Here is an 18054-nt window from a genome sequence, read left to right as displayed (position 1 = left end):
CCTTCACATAAGATTTGAAATTTTCAGCTCATTTTCAAAATTCAGTCGCATCCCCCTCTGATCACCGTGATCACAATTGGCTTTAGCTAAGGAGTGTATTCCCCAACCTCCTCCAAGAAACAGGAGGTCCTCCCTTCACCACATACCACTTCACTCATCTCTGTTCTGCCCAGTCCCTGAAGTTTTTGGGTATGTGAACCCTGGAGCATATAATCTCCCTGGAGCATATAATCTGGTGGCCATTCCAGCCACAAAATGCTGTGAATCTCTGACTTAAGTTATTTCAAGGGAAGCAAAAGATGAAAACATAGTAGTTCCACTACATTATAAATTAAAATAGACTTCACTTGGATAACCTGATAACCAACACCCCTGATAAAGTAGGAATCGTGTGTGTTTCCGAGAACAAAGGGCATGCACATTTGTTCTTCTATGTCTTTGAAGAAGAGCAATACATTTGACTCGTGAATTTCCTTGTATCACAGAAGTTTCTGTGACTTCCTGATCCACATAAACTACTCTCCAAACCTAAACTGAAAATCCCTAAGTTGCAAAATGACTTTTCATGTAACAAAGAACACTTTCATTTTTGGTTTAACATAGAGACATCATATAATTTATCTAGATGATAACTTTGAGATGATCACTGACTTATGTATGTATACAAGTATGGCTATTGGCTTTGACTGATTTTTAGAACATATTTTCTCTGAATTGGAACCTTTTCATATGAAGATGTCCAAAATGATTAGCATGATATGTTATTCTCACAAAGTTCTAATGAACTGTATAAATCTGCCTGCCTTATTCTAAGTAAAAAAATATTAAGCCTAATATGGTTTTCATTATTTTATATAGTAATAATACCCAAAATGTTATTACCAGAAATAATACCGTGTTGTATGATTATTAGAAGGTGAATTCATGAAATCATATTAAGAAACAACAATTAGGGCTGGGGAGATAGCTCAGTTGGTAGAGTGCTTGCCTTGTAAGCACAAGGCCCTGAGTTCAATCCCCAGCACCCCCCCAAAAAAAAAAAAAAGAAAGAAAGAAAAAAACAACAATTACCACATGTTAAGTCAGATAATTCAAGGAACAGTCTTATGTGAATACTGGGAGAGTTGTGGGCAAAGAAAGTTGTTTTTCTCTGAATTCTACTTTTTAAAGGAAATCTTTATCATTTAATTAGTTAAATTATGATTCACCAAACAAAGGTCTATGATATGATATTTTTTGACCCTCTAACTTAAAATAATCTTAAAATCATCTATACTTCTGATGTTCATTCTTTGATTTATTGAAGATTGATTCTTTATATTGCTTTATGGGATTACTAACAGATTATATCACCACATATTATTATATTAAAAGAACTTCTAACCCAATTCCAATTGATTTCTTGCCCATAAGTAATAATGCAACAAATTGACATATAAGGTAAAGTTTGTGGGGCAATTTGGTATATGAGTGGACACATATGAGTAGATATTAATTATATACAATAATAGTAATAATAGATATTATTTATTGAGTGTGTAATATCTCAGAATCATTTTCCCTTGCTTCATTTAACCTTGTATTAATGGCATACAGTTAATTTTATTCCATTTTAAAAATAAGGAAACTGAGGTCAAAAGAGCATAAGTACATGAGCCAATTACATGATCAGTCAGAGATGGAGCCAGGACTTTAACCCTGGCTTTCTTAACCGCTCAGTTTAGGGTTGGTTCATTTCCAGCAACACCCTCTGCTAACATAAATGTACGTTCCCCTGTAAGATTCTAAGTGGTGAATATATGACTCTTGATATGGAAATTAGCTTTCCACTCCAGCCGTTTATTAAACTGATTCTTATTGCTACCTAATCTCCCCATATGGAATGTGTTTCATACACTATCTTATGAAGAAATTAGTTTAAACACCTCCTCTTACAGTGTTCTTCCCAGGGCAGGGTGGAGGATCCACAGTATCATTCCTATTTCAGAGATCAAAACCCCATGGAGGTTTAATGATTGGCCTGAGGTCTCAATTTCTAGAGGGGCAAAGCAAAAACCCCCAAGACCCCTGTCCCTAATTCTAGGCCAGTGTTTGTTCTAGGTGGTTTTTATCCCTGCTAATCCTACAGTCAACGGATTCCTGCTCAACTTCTTAAATGATTCCGCTTATTTCCTCCGGGCTTTTGGTTTTATGTATTAAGATTTGGTGTCAGCATTCGCCATATCTTCTCACTCCCAATTTTGAGTGTTTCCATCTGATCGTTTCTTTATTTTTGTACTCTATGAGCTTTTTCCTCATTTCTGTTTTACCCTGATTATCCAGGAAAGGCTGCATACATCTTTTGAAAGCTCTGATGTTCTCAATGAAGAGACCTTGCAAGTGACCTTATTTGTCTCCCAGGGAGCTGTATATCATGACTTCAAATGCCCCACTAAAATGTTACCCATTTGGCAGCAGTATACAGAAAAGGCTGCTCTCCCTGATAAGACATTCAGTGGGGGTTTCATAGCAAGAGAATAGAGTTCTTAATGGGAAAGAGGGAGGAGTATAATTCCCTCTGATTCAGCAGGTCTTTCAAACTTCATGGTGCTTTTGTTCTTGAACTAGTCTATAAGAATTCTGAAGGGAAAATGCCACAGACCTCGGTAACCATCAGTATTGAGGCCAGAGAATTTTGGCCCTAGAAGTCTCTTCATATTACTTTTTAGAAAGTTCTTCTCAGAAATGTTTTTCCTCAGCTACAAAAACAAATATCCTATGCCCTCGTGGGGCAGATAAACAGTTTTGTAGAGAGGGCAAGCAGCAGAACATGAAGCTAAGGAACTCGACTCTTGAGCTGCCAAATCTCCAGAAAGGCTCCTGTGCACCTAGGTGTTCATCTTTCTTTCTCACTTTACCTCCTTTTAATCCTAATGAGAGTTTGATGGCGTGACATTTCCTGTGTTGTTCCTCCGAGAAGAAAGGCCTAGGTGAACGCAAAGCTGAATTTATATTCAAATATTGCAGAATCAATTCTGAGGGTGTGATGGACTTCCTCTGGCCCTCAGTCACCTCTGCCATGCCTATGATGGCAGTGCCACCAGAGGGCAGGGTTCGACTACCCAACTGGGTGGCCTCTCCCTGCAGTGGGGCTGTGGGGTCAGACAACAGCCATCAGCTCTGGAAGCACCTGTGAAGAATGCAGTAGATTCCCTCTTCTAGTGCATTTGTGCAGAATCCTGTACTCCTACAGAATGCTTAGAGAGGGTAATTTCCAAAATGACCTCACACAGCAGGCATTCAGTCAGTTTCCAGGCTCAGAGTTCCTGCTGAGCATCTACCACCATCTGGGACTGCTCAGGGGTAACCCAACAGGGTTTTTATCTTTTGAGAAATCTATAGCTTTCCTGGGAAAATAAAATACAGAAAACAAAAGCCACTGATAAAATGGAATGTTTAGTTAACATTTCATAAATGAGATACAAATTATCAAAGTTAAAAAAAAAAAAAAGTAAGACCCAGAAGAGGTTTCCCCATAGCATCACTATTGACAATTTGGGCTAGATGGTTCTTTGGGGGACCCATCCCATGATTTGTAAAATGGTCAGCATCAGACTGATCTCTACCTACTAGATTCTGATACCCCATATACCACCCCTCCCCCGACTGTAAAAATGAAGAACATGTGTAGACATTGCCGGATGACCCTGTAGAGCAAAACCACCACTGGTCAAGAAGCACGTGACAGATAATGTTATCAACCAATAAAATAATAGAGCCTCAACAGCCTCCTAGAACATCGGAAATTAAGGACCTGCTCTTTAAGCCTGTTTCTTCAGTTAAAAATTAGGAAGGATGATATCTTCCCTCCTAGGGCTTTTTAGAGATTAAAACAGTGCCATATTTGGCACATAGTAAATAGTCACTTAATCATAAATGATAGATATTTAACTACAATTATAAGTCAATTCTGTGAATCAGAGACCAGCAGAAATAGAGAAGAATAAAATAGCTATACATTAAATAAATTTAATTGGACCTTTGTATATCACTCTGTGCTGAAGTTACACAGCCGAAAGGATTAAATTGACATTTTGCCCATTGACATAACTAATTATCTCAGTGATGCTCTGTCTTCCTTTAGGCAAAGGTCAAAGAGCAGTAGCTTCTGCATCTCCAGCATCTGATGAGTTGCTAATGATCCAGAAATAAACTTTTAAGTGCTTTGGAGGGTTTCTACGTGTAGAGAACTTCTGTGTAAATAATTCTGTAAGAGGAGGCTTGAGAATGATAATTCACTTTCACTCTTTAAATTTGCTTTATAAGCTTTACCTATCTTACAGGAGATAAGAACCAAAATTAATTGGGGAGAAAAAAAACAAACAAATGATTTGAAACAGCCACAATCCTCAGCTGGAACTGAGCAACTGTAAAGATTTTGAAATTGCAAAGGAACTAGGCTGGAGAAGTTCAGCCAAAAAAAACGTTTGTTTATAAAAACTAGAGAGCGTAAGATATTTCCATCCTTCCAGTTTATCATCTGAAATTTCTGCTGGCTCGAGGGGAACTGTGCTCCTCTGTTTCCTACTGTGGGTTTCCCTCCCTGACCACATTGCCTTCAGATTGGAGGCTGGTAACTGGCAGGACAGAAGAGTGAGGGGTTCAGCTAGCTGGAGGATTGACAGGAGAGTTGTGATTCCTGGTGAAGAAAGGCGAGCATCCCCAGGTTGAGCAGTAAATAACAGAGTGGAGGTGATGTTGACAGTTGCTGGCTTGTACAGTTTTGTTGCTGGTCATAAAAGGAGAAATCACCTACTGAACATGAAACTATGAAGGTGGGACAAGATGAAATTGCTATGGTGGAGTTAAAAAACAGAGGGACTGGTGGTTTCAGTGTGGCACAATGTTCTGAAGTGTCCTCCCTAGCCTTCCTCGGTTGGTGCTGTGTGATATCACAGGCTGCTCGCTGCGCAGCCCTGAGAAGAAACACTATTTTTTCACTTTACAAACCAAGGGATGCATTTTATTTTACATTTAGAGAGGGATGAACTTCCAGAAAGCAGAAATGGCATGTTATCTTCTGCTACTCTCTTGGGAAGAGTTCATTTTCAACTCCTCCTCAGACTGCACACAAACACTGGGAATAGATCTTAATTTCGCATCTGATGTGTGACATCTGGTGACTCATTTATTGCTAATGACGTGTTCACAGGAAGCAGCAGTCACCGGCATCTCATCTTATTTTTCAGTTGGCACAGCGTTGTTTACCTCTTATTGACCCGCCACCCGGGGTCCCTTATCGCAGGCTGTTGAGTTAGAAAGCGCAAGGAGACCAGCACAGAGAAGGGGTGGAGCAGTAAATAACAGAAGATAGAATCATCTAGAATGTTTTATTATCATCAGTAGTGTGGTCACATTGTAATTTATGTGTTAAAATTATATAGACGTCAAAGAGGACTTTTCAAAGCTGACAAAACTGTGCAGGCCAAGCAGATTCTTAGCAGTGTCTCTCAGCTCCTGTCCCCCCATGCCCATCCCTTGCTGATCCTTTAGCTTCTTCTACGTCTCGCACCACAAACAGTTTCCCAATCTCTCTTATCCACGTTTTCTTGCAGGGTAAATATTAGCCACCTACACCCTAGTGTGAATTTAGCACCAACCAGTCCCGAAGTTCTAGCATCTTGGAGAATCTCCACCTGCATCATCTGATTTGATCTTCCTGACACTGCTGTGAAGCAGCCTGGACAGATGTTACTAATTTGTCATCACCCATCACAAGTATCAGTGTATTATTTTCTAGATAGAGAAAAGGAGGCACAGGTTATATGAAAAGCCAGGTTCTGCAGCTCCTCTGAAGTAAAGCAGATGCTGGATTCAGATCTTCAGGTCCAGGTCACTTGCTCTTCTCTGCCACCTACCTGAGTCGGGTTGGACCCTCCCAGGTAGATCTTGATTCTAATGACAATGTGGAGGTGGGGCTCCACCCCACCCCTAGCACAAGGACTATCTGAGTAGACAGTGTCATGCTGGGCACACTCTAAGCCAATCCTGAATTTGTAAAGGAAACAGATCTTAGTGAGTAATTTTTTTTTCTTTTTTGTACCAGAGATTGAACCTAGGGACACTTTACCACTGAGCCACATGCCATGCCCATTTTATATTTTATTTAAATAAAATGTTAAATAGTGACAGGATCTCACTAAGTTGCTTGGGGTCTCACTAATTTGCTGACGCTAGTCTGGAACTTGCAAGATCCTCCTGCCTCCACCTCCCAAGCCATGGGGATTACCAGCATGCGCCACCATGCCTGGTTAAATGCGTGATTCTTAAACCATACTTAGGAGTCTCTTTTACTTGGTAGCTAAAGGTCCACTGAACACATTAGCTGAGGGCACTTTGGTTGTTCGTTGGATTTGGTCTCGCCTGTTAATCGTGATGATTGTCATTTAAGCTAGAGCTGCAGATTAAGATGCCTGTAGATCTAATATTAGGGTGCCCCCATCTCCTGGTGGGCTCAGTAAACCCACAGTTTCTGATTTAGTAGGTCTGAGGTGGGGTCTGAGATTGGCATTTCTAACAAATTCCTGAGTTCGGCTGCTACTGCTGCTGTTCAGTGACCAGCACTCAAACCCATTGCCAGAGGGACAAGAGGGCACTTGAGTGAGTGAAGCGTCCAGACCACGCAGCAGTGGCTAGCCCAGTAGGCAGGAGCACATGAGATGTGCCCTCTCCAACCAGAGGTGCTGAGAGCTTGAATTATACTCTGGATTTTGAAGAAATGGGTACAAAAACTACAAAATATCTTAATATTCTTCACATTGAATACATGTTGAAATAATAGCTTGGATCAAATATATTATCAAACTTAATTTCACCTGTTTTGTTTACTTTTCTAAGGTGGCTACTAAAAAATTTTAATGACATGTATTTATTTTGGACTGCACTGACCTAAAGAATCAGAAAATAGAGAATGGTAAGGCTCGTTGAACTACAGAGGATTCAAATTCCAAACACTCAAAATACTTTGTGAAAAGAAAATATTCCTGTTGTTCAGATTTGGCCTACAGTCCTCAATTTATAGCCAAATGCTTGTGGTCACAAGTATTAAATGTGGAAACTATTCAGTGTCTAGCATTTTACATGTCTGTCAGCATTAAACCAGTGTCTTGTTATAATGTTTGAAGTAAAGGCTTGGATTATAATAATGGTAACTATTTCTGCTGAATTTCTGAATTAAAAATTCTATTTTTTTTTTTTTTTTTTTGATGGTGCTGGGGATTGAACCCAGGGCCTTGTGCACATGAGGCAAGCACTCTACCAACTGAGCTACATCCCTAGCCCTAACCTTTTGAATACCTGAATAAAAAGGCATTTTTAAAAGTGCTTTTATGTCTTCCAAAGACTTCACTTTTTACCTACATCAACCTATAAAGTAGAGGTGAGAACAGGTGTTGGTATTCCCATTGTAAATATTTTGTGATATTTAAGGACTATCAAGGGAAGAGATTAAGTTTCCGGTGTAAGACTGTGTGGCTGATTAGTGGCAGGGCAGACTCTGTGCAAAGACTCCAGTCCAGTGCCTCTGCCAGACTGACCGCCGTCCCTCACTTTTACAGTATTTTAGATTAAAAAGGTAACAAAGAAAGAATAATGTGCACAGGACTGAGGTTTGAAAAATATATAAGTATGACAAAAACAAGGGACAGAAGTCTTTTAACTTTGTCCTATTCCAGCTACTAAGTGATCCATTGCTGTGGGTTTCTCTTCTAATAAGGTCCTTGCCACTGTGTTTTCACTTGGGCAATGAAGCCACATTAATTGCTAAACTTTAACAAGTTGTATTTTGCCACAAAGAATCTGAGGCTAGATCCATTTTGTATGAGTTATTTTAGCAATATTGCCTTTCAGGGAGTGGTGTCATCTTGACTCTCTAACTTCAGGGAATGCTTTTCAACCATAAACCAGTCTGTCTGTACCCTTTCACCTTGGAGTGACAGCAAGCAAAGCAGAGATGCCTGGGAGTCTCAAACAGAATGGAGCAAGCTGGTCCAGACAGGGCCCAGACCCATGACCTTGACTTCCTTGGCCTGGAACCACAGCCAGGTTACATGGGAAGCATTTCTTTGTGTGCTGGTTAACTTTTATAAAGAAAAAAAAAAAAACAGAAAAGAAAGAAAGAAAGACCTGTGACTATAATAATCTTACATGGATTTTCTTTATTCATCTTGAGCAAAAGGCAAAATTCTTTTCCTCTTTGTTTGTTTGTTTGTTTGTTTTTGTGGTGCTGGGGATTGAACCCAGGGCCATGTGCTTTTGAGGCAAGCACTCTGTCAACTGAGCTATATCCCCAGCCCTTCATCTTGTTGTTTTTAATAGAAAGAGTTCTGATGTTCAGTATAGACTATTAGTAAATGAGTGTGGTACTAAAACCATCTCTATAGATAAATATAGACACATAACTGATTTAATGATAGGTCACTTCTGTTTGTCGAGTTGTCCTTGCCTTCAAAGGAGGCACACCTATTCAGAAGAAAGATCTTGAAGTTGCAGAGCTTTGGGACATAGTTTTGTTTTTCTGGCTTTGGATTTTTGGGGTTTTTTGGTTTTTTGTTTTGTTTTGTGTGTGTGTGTGTGTGTGTGTGTGTGTGTGAATGCAGAAGCCTGGGAAAGCCAAGTGCTTGGTTCACATCACCCAACTACAGAGAGAGGAAGCCAAAATGTCAATCGCAGGCTCCTTCCACATCGTCCGGGGCTGACTTGCAGGCTGTTATTCAAATATTCCTACTGCGATCAGAATGTTCAGCCATTGGAAGAAACATGCACAGTATATTGAATACTCTCGAGCCTCATTTAAAATTTAAGTGCTGTGGTTGGTATGGTAAAAACTTTAATCTGAAATGAATTGCCATGCAGGCAATAAGCTCTAGTATAAAACTCATAATACATATAAATTCTAAAATGTTATCATGGTTTCTTAAGAGTGCAAATTAGTACTTCCTTTCCCTCCCAGTCACTTTCCTTATGCCCCTTAAAATGTCATCAGAAACGAAACAGTTTGTTTTGCTGAAGTAAAGTTTCAAAGAAGTAAAAGCGGAGTGGTTCCACGTAAGAATGCTGGGTCTTCATTCACAAATTGGAGAAAGCAGCTGTCACACTGACCGGAAGTCCACATGGGTGGAGACAAGAAGGCTGTGTGAGCCTCCAAGAGCCACATTGCTAAAATGGCCAAGAGTCTGATCAGCTGAAAGGCAGTGATGAGTCCGGTGGGGCCATTCCCTGAGTCATAGGTTTAGAGAACTGGGGAGCTGGGGAGCACAAGAGCACAGGGGTTCATGTCTACCCAGGCTTCCTTCCAAGTTAGTCCTCACATTCCTCTTCTCCTGCCTCTGGAGCCCTCCTCTCTCCAGCCTCCCTAGACAGCCTTCCACCCACCCTTCATATTCAATGTCATAAGATTTTCCACCAACACCAGCACATCAGAGAAAGATTTTTAAAGCATATGAATTAGACTCAATCACATATTTTTCATTCCTACCTGTTTCTCTTTTCTTTTGGGGATAAACTGAAAACTATTAAAGCAGTCAGGAGTTTGGGATAGTGGAGGAGACAAGAGACTTGGGATGTCTGCGTGACCAAGTTGCTTAAACTGTAATTTATTTTAAGTTGGGATTTCTAGAGCCCAAGTTTTATTATAGTTTGGTGTTACATTATTAGATACCTGTCTTGATGAATTCCCAAGAAGCTAAAGTGTGGGATTAACATATTGCTTTTGTTGAAATTTATATTCTAAGTTGAAAGGAACTTCTGGACTTTCTTTGGGTTTGTGGGTTACTTTTGGTGGGGCTGAGTGGAAATGAGAGAAGATTTAGCCACCATCACCACTATCGGTGGCTTGTAGTTGGAACATGCAGAATGCAAAAAGCCAGGGCTCTGTTTGCATTTTCTGTGGGATTAGACCACAGTGGCCAATGGAAGTGGAAGAGGGCCAGGACCCACTATTTACCGCGTAGATGTACCACAGAGCTTGAGGAGATCGGATCTTAAATACTTGATTAGTATGCTCTTAGTAATTTTAATAAAATATGTTTGTATGGAGGGAAAAATCACCCAGGAAGTACGCGGGTAAAGAAAATCATTCACAGGGAAAGCATTGAGCGAGAGAAGTTGGGCTGGAACCGGCAGGCGAGGACATGGAATTCTCCCGTGCGTCCGACGGGGAATCAATTCTAGACACAGGCCCGCCGTGCCAGGGGTCTGCCATGCTGGCATTACCAGCATGGAGGCAACCGCGGCCTGGGACGGCTTGGATTCCTCACCAAAATCAGTTAAGCTTTGTAATTCATAGCTTATGGGTTTCAAGCAACTTAAGGGTTACATGCAAAGAATGTTAGGGCAACTTCAATCCAGATGAAGGTGATGGACAAAACAGGCTTGGTAATGCTTCTTCCTGCTCCAAACACACAATACTGGACCAGAGCTCCGTGCAAGAGTTAAGACCATATGGACCGGAGAAGGACTCTTACAGCGTACACAGCTGGGTTAAGTGCTAATGATTTTATCCCCAAACCAACTTTCAATTGTTTTCAGTATGTGAGTCTCGGGGGCCCTGATGGCCACACACTGTGAGCCCCAAGTGACATTTCACAGGCTGCCACCACCCCAAGAAAGTGAATCCACAGGTGTGACAAATAGAATTTCTATCTATGGAGCTACAAATAATGAAGCAATTTGATAGGGCCTCTTAACAAACAGAGATCCAAAGTGTTTGAGGAGATGAAGGAAAATATAGACTCCTTGAAACACAGAATGCTAAGAAATAAGAACAAATAGATTTTTTTTTAAAGAACCAAGCAGAAACTCTACAAATGTCAGTGCCAATCTCTATGAGTAGATGAATCCGCAAGAGGATGGCCTACTAAGAATTGTTCCCTGCAGCATTTCTAGGGTTGGGGGGACACAGGAAGAGAAGCAAATGCTTTCCAAAATCTGAATTGTAGAATAAATTTAATCAGGAGAATGGTTTCTAAACAGATGGTTTATTAAGCTGTCCAACACTGCAAGCCAATGACTTAGGAACACTGGCCTTTTCCTTTTGATATTTGAGAGAGAGACTGATAGAAGATGATTCTAAAATATAATTAGTTGGTCTTTCCATTCTCTCTTTATTATCATAATAAGCTATGGAGTATTTTTTTTCCTTTAGATTGCAAACTCATAAGAAAAGATGCATGTAATGAACAATTCAATTAGATTGGCTTTGGCTTGTCTAAAAGCACAAGAAGGTATTAATATTCTAATCAAAAGTCTCAAGGAAATAGTGTTAGAATAAAAAAGAGAGACAGACAAACAATCTTTCTCAAGTTTGTTTTTGAGAACCCAGGAAACTGTCAAGGAATATAAAGCAACTCTTCCAAAAGCGATCAGTGTGTGGATGTGGTTTGGCCACGGTGAATGAGCCCCTGTGTTTGCAGCAGGCTGAAGGTTCCCACCTGACTCATGGAAAATTTGCTCAGCTGCTTAAGATTATTTTTACCCATCCTTCAGAAAAACCAACAGCCCAGAAGTTTTAGCCTTTTATTGGTAACATAAGGAACTTACCAGTGATAAACTTTTTATTCTCTCATGCTTTCTTTACCAATGGCTATTCTGAGTCAGTGCTTGCCTTGTATTCAAAAATAATAGTCAAGATTCAAATGAAAAATTTCATTAAACACTATTTGAAAGATATTCCCAATACTTTCACATTATCTCATTTAATTCCCACAGAAATCATGTGCAATAAGAATCTCCGTTCTGATCTGACAGATGAGGAAACGGAGGCTCACAGTCAGAGCTGCACCCATTTGTAAATGGCACAGGATGATTCCATTAGGATCTCTTTACTCCAAACACATATTCTTTCCCCAAGAGTGCTGTAGAATTCATATAAACCCACAGAGCCTGGATAAAAGCTATGGAGAGACCTGGAATAGGACAAATAGGAAAAAGTCACTCCTTTGTGGATTTTAAAATTACGGTTAAATTCAGCTTGTAACTGATATTTAAAATTGTACACGTGGGGTACCATGTGACATTTCAGTGCATTTCTGTTGTATAAGCTGAAATCGGGTTAAACATACCTATCGCTCCAAAATATTTCTCCTTTTTTATGACAAAAACACTCAGAATCCTTTTGGCTGTCTGAGATGACGGTGATCATTGTCCAGTCACCCCACGTGCAGCAGCACCCAGATCTTGTTACTCCTACCTAACCCCTAACCGTAACTGTGTTCACGTCAGTGTTCTGCCTGCTCATGGCCCTGCTAGGAAGAGAAGCAGGTGTCCCAGCTTCCTGGAACTTACCATTGCAGTGTTCCTAACAGACCACATCTCCCCTCCTGCAGCCTCTCACCAAAACAGCATCCTTAGCTCCAATGAGAATGAGCCCCACGCCTTCCCACCCACTCCGTCCCCGTCCCAGAGAGCTACCCATCTCGGGAGTTCCACTTTTCCCTCTTTCCCAAGAACCGTGTTCCTCTAAGGAAGTTCATCAGCAGTGACAGCAGTGCAGACTGCAGACTGGTCTGGATCACCTTCCCTTCCAGAAAGGCCCAACAGTTCCAGAAGGGTGACACGGGATTTGTACATTGACAAGAGCAGCTTCCCTGGGTGACGTTGCAGACATTGCTATGGAGGGGACAGTTCAAGGAGTGACAATCTTCAATCCATCTGGGCAGCTGGTTGCCTTTCTATTCTCACCATCTGCTCCCCTTCTGCCCTCCAGAGTCAGGTGCGCTCTCTCAGTTCCTCTCCCCTCCCCACCAAGCTGGGTCAGAGTCTCCACGTGCCTCTGGTGCAGTGTAACAGTCAAAGCACTGGAGGCGGGAAGTGTAAGGCTTCTGCTCCCCCAGCCAGACTTGAACACCACCAGGGAGAAGGACTGCCACCTTATTCAGGGTGCATCCGTGACACCCACACTTAGAAGGTGTTCCCTGACTGCGTGCTGAATGGACAATGCCTGCCGAAGGCACTGATTGCCTTTCTGCTTTCTTCTTCTTGCCCTGGGTGCACCCCCTGAAATTTCTCACCCCCCTTTCCTGCACTCTCCAGTGTGAACAAATATGTTACCTTATTAGGTAGGGAATCTTGGTCATTCTACAAATTATAATGTCAAATGTCCTTCTAATTAGCATATTCAGTTCTACATCCAGAGTACCTCAAGTGATATGCTCATTACAATAATAAACACGTCACTGAAGTTTCAGAGGAGGCTTGAGCACCTGACATCGTGGTGAGCGTGAATTAGCTGGAACTGCAGAAGAGGCTCTCCCCAGCGTGGGAAGAAGCTGGAGTCCCACAACTCTGCTTTTAAATGGGTTCTCAAATGCAGACTTGCCCCCATCCTAGTCCATTATACATTTCAGAGTAGTCAATAAAATTGTATGCACTTCGAGCGTAGGATTAATGGAAGCAACCTGATCCGTGTGCCCTCACAGCAGGGTCAAGAGAGGAAACCAAGTGGAGAAGGTCCTCTGCACTCTGGCAGCTCAGGTACCCAGCAGATTCTCACACAATCCCATGTATTCTTTCTGTGTGTGTGTGTGTGTGTGTGTGTGTGTGTGTATACCTTAAAGTCCAAGCTGAGCCAAATATTTACCTCTACCCATATTTTCAGTTCACCCAGGCCCTTTTCAACCTTTGACATTCTTTTATTTTTACAGACTGCATTTTGATTCATTGTACACAAAGGGGGTACATTTTTTCATTTCTATGGTTGTGCAAGATGTAGATTCATACCACTTGTGTAATCATACCTGTACAGAGGGTCATGATGTCTGTCTCATTCCACCACTTTTCATACCCCCTTGACATTCTTTGACATTTCTAATCCCCTCCTCCCCAGGCAAAACCCAGCTGGTCACAACTAGATGTTAAGAGAATAGCAAATAGTTAAACCATATTGAGGCATAAATGACTACTAGCCTATAAGCCTTTGATGAAGTAATTAACTCTTAATAAAGGATATTTATCTAAGGAAATTCTACTCCTAAATTGGCATAAGTTCAGTAACTATATTAAAACAAATGGTAACAAGGAAAGTGAAGGAGAACTAGTCACAGCTCCCTCGGAGCCAGGCCCTGGCTTCCATGAAATTATTCCTTCGCTGTCTGCTGTTTCCTCAACGTGGCTCCAGGGCTTTCTGCTGGTTTGCTTTTGTTTTCTCGTGCATGGTGAGACTCAGGTTGACACTGGGTGTTTTCTGTGATGCTGTGAGCCGCAGCATGTCAACCAGCTTCATAAGCGCCATAGAAATTATTCTCCGTACTCTGTGCTCGCAGTACTCAGTCCCGGCTGTTCACTGGTGCAGTTACCACTCACTTCCTCAGCCGCGGTTCCTTCATCATCTACCCCTGAAATGCACCAGAACCTGCCGTAGTAGGCAAGACGATTCAAGCGGGCCCGCTCCCTGGGCTGACCGGCCAGGGGAAGACAGATGCGTCGGGATGACTGAAGCGTCCAAACCCGTATCTAAAGTTCCGAAGCAACTCGGAAGAGTTGGGAAGGCTGCGCAGAGGCTGTGAGGAGGGCTAGCTGGTGCTTGTTCGTGACTGCTAATGGGTAAAGGGAGGGAAAAAGATTGAGGTTAGACACAGCTAAGTGTCAAAGGAAAAGGTGTCGAGGACATGGAACCCAACACTTGGATAGGGAGAGAACGTCACCAACTCGGGGAAGTTCAAAGACTACTTGGGAACCCTTCTCATGCATTCTCTCTTAAAAGCCAACAACAGGGTCTCACCCTTTGCCTCACTCCTTTGTTCCAAGACAAACACTCCTCTAAGAATGTGCGTCCAGCTCTCCTGGATGCCAAGCACACCGTGCTGGGCAGACCACGGTGTCTTGATGTTGTTCTTCTTCCCCAGGGCACGTTGCCATGGGGAACGCACAGTCCCTTGCATCTAGGGATCTGCTCTGGGCTTAACAATAGGATCTACGCATCAGCACCACTGGCCTGCCTGGCTGTCCTACCTGTGCCCAGTGCTGACCTGTCCCTCGGAGGACACCTGTCCCACACCCTGTGATGGAACTGTCACAGCACCTTCAGCCTCTTTCACAGAACTTCCTGGTGGACTCACACAGAGCAGGGTGTGGGGCTCCTCCTGAGCTTCTGACTCTTCCTAAGATCCTACAGAACTGCTGCTACCTCCAGCTGCAGAAACAGCTGGGAGGAAGGAGTGGGGGAGAGTACAGGCTCTCTTGGATGATCTAAGCTGGAAGTTGCAGAATAAGTCCTTATAGCCCATAGCAGCCTGTAAAACCATGAAAAGAGTGTTCTTCCCCAAGTTCTGAGCCTTCCCTCTCCCCCCTCAACCTTTCTCACCATGACCAATTTCTCGGTAACTTAAAAGCAGCTATTCTAACCACTGAGGGAAATTCTGATAATTTTTATACCTAAGTAAAGATTGTGAGATGAAATCCATGGTTTAAAGACTCCACTACAACTGTGCCACACTTCTGAAGTTAAAGATAAATTAATCAGCCTTGTTTACCTCAGGAGAGACTTTCAAGTTGTTCTGAATAACTACATTAATTCAGTAGTGTTTTCTAAGATTTAGATTGTTCTCAGCTCACTTAGAAGCTAGAACTTCCTTGTAGGAAAAATATAAAAGCAACATCCTTAGGCAGATTTATTCACACTGGACTCCACCTCTATTGCTCTGGAGGATACTTATCAATTCCTGAAAAAGCAGAAGTTCTAAATTAAACATGTAATCCCAGACTTTATCAGTTCACAATCTTTCTTCAGGAAAATGTGATCTAACATTTATGGTAAGACACGGGTTGAGTTACTGGATTTATGATTGAGAAATAAAACTGCTGACAACTGGAAGTTAAAATATTTTCCATTTTTATTTCTGTTTTCTCCAGGAGCGTTTGGTATAGCATCTGACACTATTGCAACCCAGGAAAATCAAAATGACCCTCAACTCTTCCATTGACGATGGTATTAAAAGAATCCAAGATGACTGCCCCAAAGCCGGCAGGCACAATTACATATTTATCATGATTCCTACGCTGTACAGCATCATCTTCGTGGTGGGAATATTTGGAAACAGTTTGGTGGTGATCGTCATTTACTTTTACATTAAACTGAAGACTGTGGCCAGTGTTTTCCTTCTGAATTTAGCACTGGCTGATTTGTGCTTCTTGCTGACTTTGCCGCTGTGGGCCGTCTACACTGCCATGGAATACCGCTGGCCCTTTGGCAATTACCTGTGTAAGATCGCTTCGGCCAGCGTCAGCTTCAACCTCTACGCCAGTGTGTTTCTGCTCACGTGTCTCAGCATTGATCGCTACCTGGCCATCGTGCACCCAATGAAATCTCGCCTCCGACGCACGATGCTTGTGGCCAAAGTCACCTGCATCATTATTTGGCTGCTGGCCGGCTTGGCCAGTTTGCCATCTGTCATCCACCGAAATGTCTTTTTCATCGAGAACACCAATGTCACGGTTTGTGCTTTCCATTATGACTCCAACAACCCCACCCTCCCCATAGGGATGGGCCTGACCAAAAACATCCTGGGGTTCATCTTCCCTTTCCTGATCATTCTGACGAGCTATACTCTTATTTGGAAGGCCCTGAAGAAGGCTTATAAAATCCAGAAGAACACGCCAAGAAATGATGATATTTTTAAGATAATCATGGCGATTGTGCTTTTCTTTTTCTTTTCCTGGGTTCCCCACCAAATATTCACCTTCCTGGACGTGTTGATTCAGCTGGGCGTCATCCGCAACTGTAAAATCGCAGACATCGTGGACACGGCCATGCCCATCACCATTTGCATCGCTTATTTTAATAACTGCCTGAATCCTCTTTTCTATGGCTTTCTGGGGAAAAAATTCAAAAAGTATTTTCTCCAACTGCTGAAATACATTCCTCCCAAGCCCAAGACCCACTCGAGTCTGTCAACAAAAATGAGCACGCTCTCCTACCGCCACTCCGATCATTTAAGCTCCTCCGCCAAGAAGGCGGCGCCCTGTTTTGAGGTCCAGTGACCTGTCTGGGACTCAGTCCTGGGAAAGGAAGAGCCGGGAAACATTCCTCTCGAGCCCTTCGCTACAAGTGAGCACCAGCTACTTGTCAGAACGCAAGCAGATCGCAAGTGAAGAGGACCCACGCTACTTTTCTAAAGCTCTGAACAAAAGCTTTTCTTCCCCTGCGCCGCAAAATAAAGCAAAGCCACGCTTTTCCACGCTCTGCATTAAATAGATGACGGCTGCTCAAAGAACGACCTCAGAAACTGGATGAATGTGTCCATGTGGAAAATTCTGCTGCCAGCCATGCAATCTCCCCGTCTCCTCTTTTCTGTCCTTTTTTTTTACTTCCACATAAAGGTATTTAGGGTATGTTAAACCTCCAGAAGAGCAACGGTAGATCTGAGTTCAAGCGTGCTCCGCCCAGTTTCCGCAGGGCTGTTTAGCTAGGAGCAAGGGTGGCCCACTCCTTCCTGCTAGGTCGCATTTTGTTCAAGGATGAGCTGAGCAGTAGTCATCAAGTTGCCGAACCTTTCCTGAGATTCAGTCCCTGCCTTAGAGATTCACACTTCCAAAACCATGCCAGCGAGATTGCTTAGATGTACGAGCCCGAATAAAAGTCAAACCACTTACAAAGCTGTTATCCTGCTCCCTGGTGGCTGTGTCTTCCTAGTCCTGTCTATTTCGTATCTGAGAAATGTATATAGTTTGTGGTTAAAAAGATTACATATCATAATGCCTTACTGTTTTTTAAAAAGCCTATATTCCACACATATATGTATATCGCTAAGTGGCTGTTATTTGATTAAAACCTGGAAAAGTTATATTTACTTTGAAATAAAATAATTTTATTGTAAGGCATCTGGCGTTGGCTGCTTAAATTAGATACTATTTATTTCTAAAATAAGACACCTGTGGATAAGAATGATCATATTTTCATTTAAAGTTTGACTCAACTGATAGCTTAATTCTGCTAGCTATAGATTTTTGCATCCCATCACTGAAAGGACAAAGAACAACATGGAATAACATGGAATAAACACATTGTTTTGAAATTTAGTT

The 18054-nt window shown here is 42.1% G+C and overlaps 1 protein-coding gene and 1 non-coding gene across 4 annotated transcripts in view; one reads left to right on the top strand and one right to left on the bottom strand.

Moving 5' to 3' along the window:
- The window catches only part of Agtr1 (angiotensin II receptor type 1), a 43248-nt gene extending 25401 nt beyond the window's left edge, over window positions 1-17847 (top strand). For all 3 annotated transcript variants that reach the window (XM_047564167.1, XM_047564168.1, XM_047564169.1), the window contains one exon: window positions 15886-17847. In XM_047564167.1, the coding sequence (XP_047420123.1) occupies window positions 15934-17013 (1080 nt within the window). In that variant the 5' untranslated portion in view covers window positions 15886-15933 and the 3' untranslated portion in view covers window positions 17014-17847. The remainder of the gene's footprint in view (window positions 1-15885) is intronic.
- On the bottom strand, window positions 7243-7314 carry Trnam-cau (transfer RNA methionine (anticodon CAU)). Its single transcript has one exon. It is a non-coding gene; the product is annotated as a tRNA-Met (tRNA).
- Window positions 17848-18054: the final 207 nt, after the last annotated feature.

This window comes from Sciurus carolinensis, chromosome 9 (assembly GCF_902686445.1).
Source record: "Sciurus carolinensis chromosome 9, mSciCar1.2, whole genome shotgun sequence".
Classification (NCBI taxonomy): Eukaryota; Metazoa; Chordata; class Mammalia; order Rodentia; family Sciuridae; genus Sciurus; species Sciurus carolinensis.
This window is presented reverse-complemented; position numbering and strand designations above follow the sequence as displayed.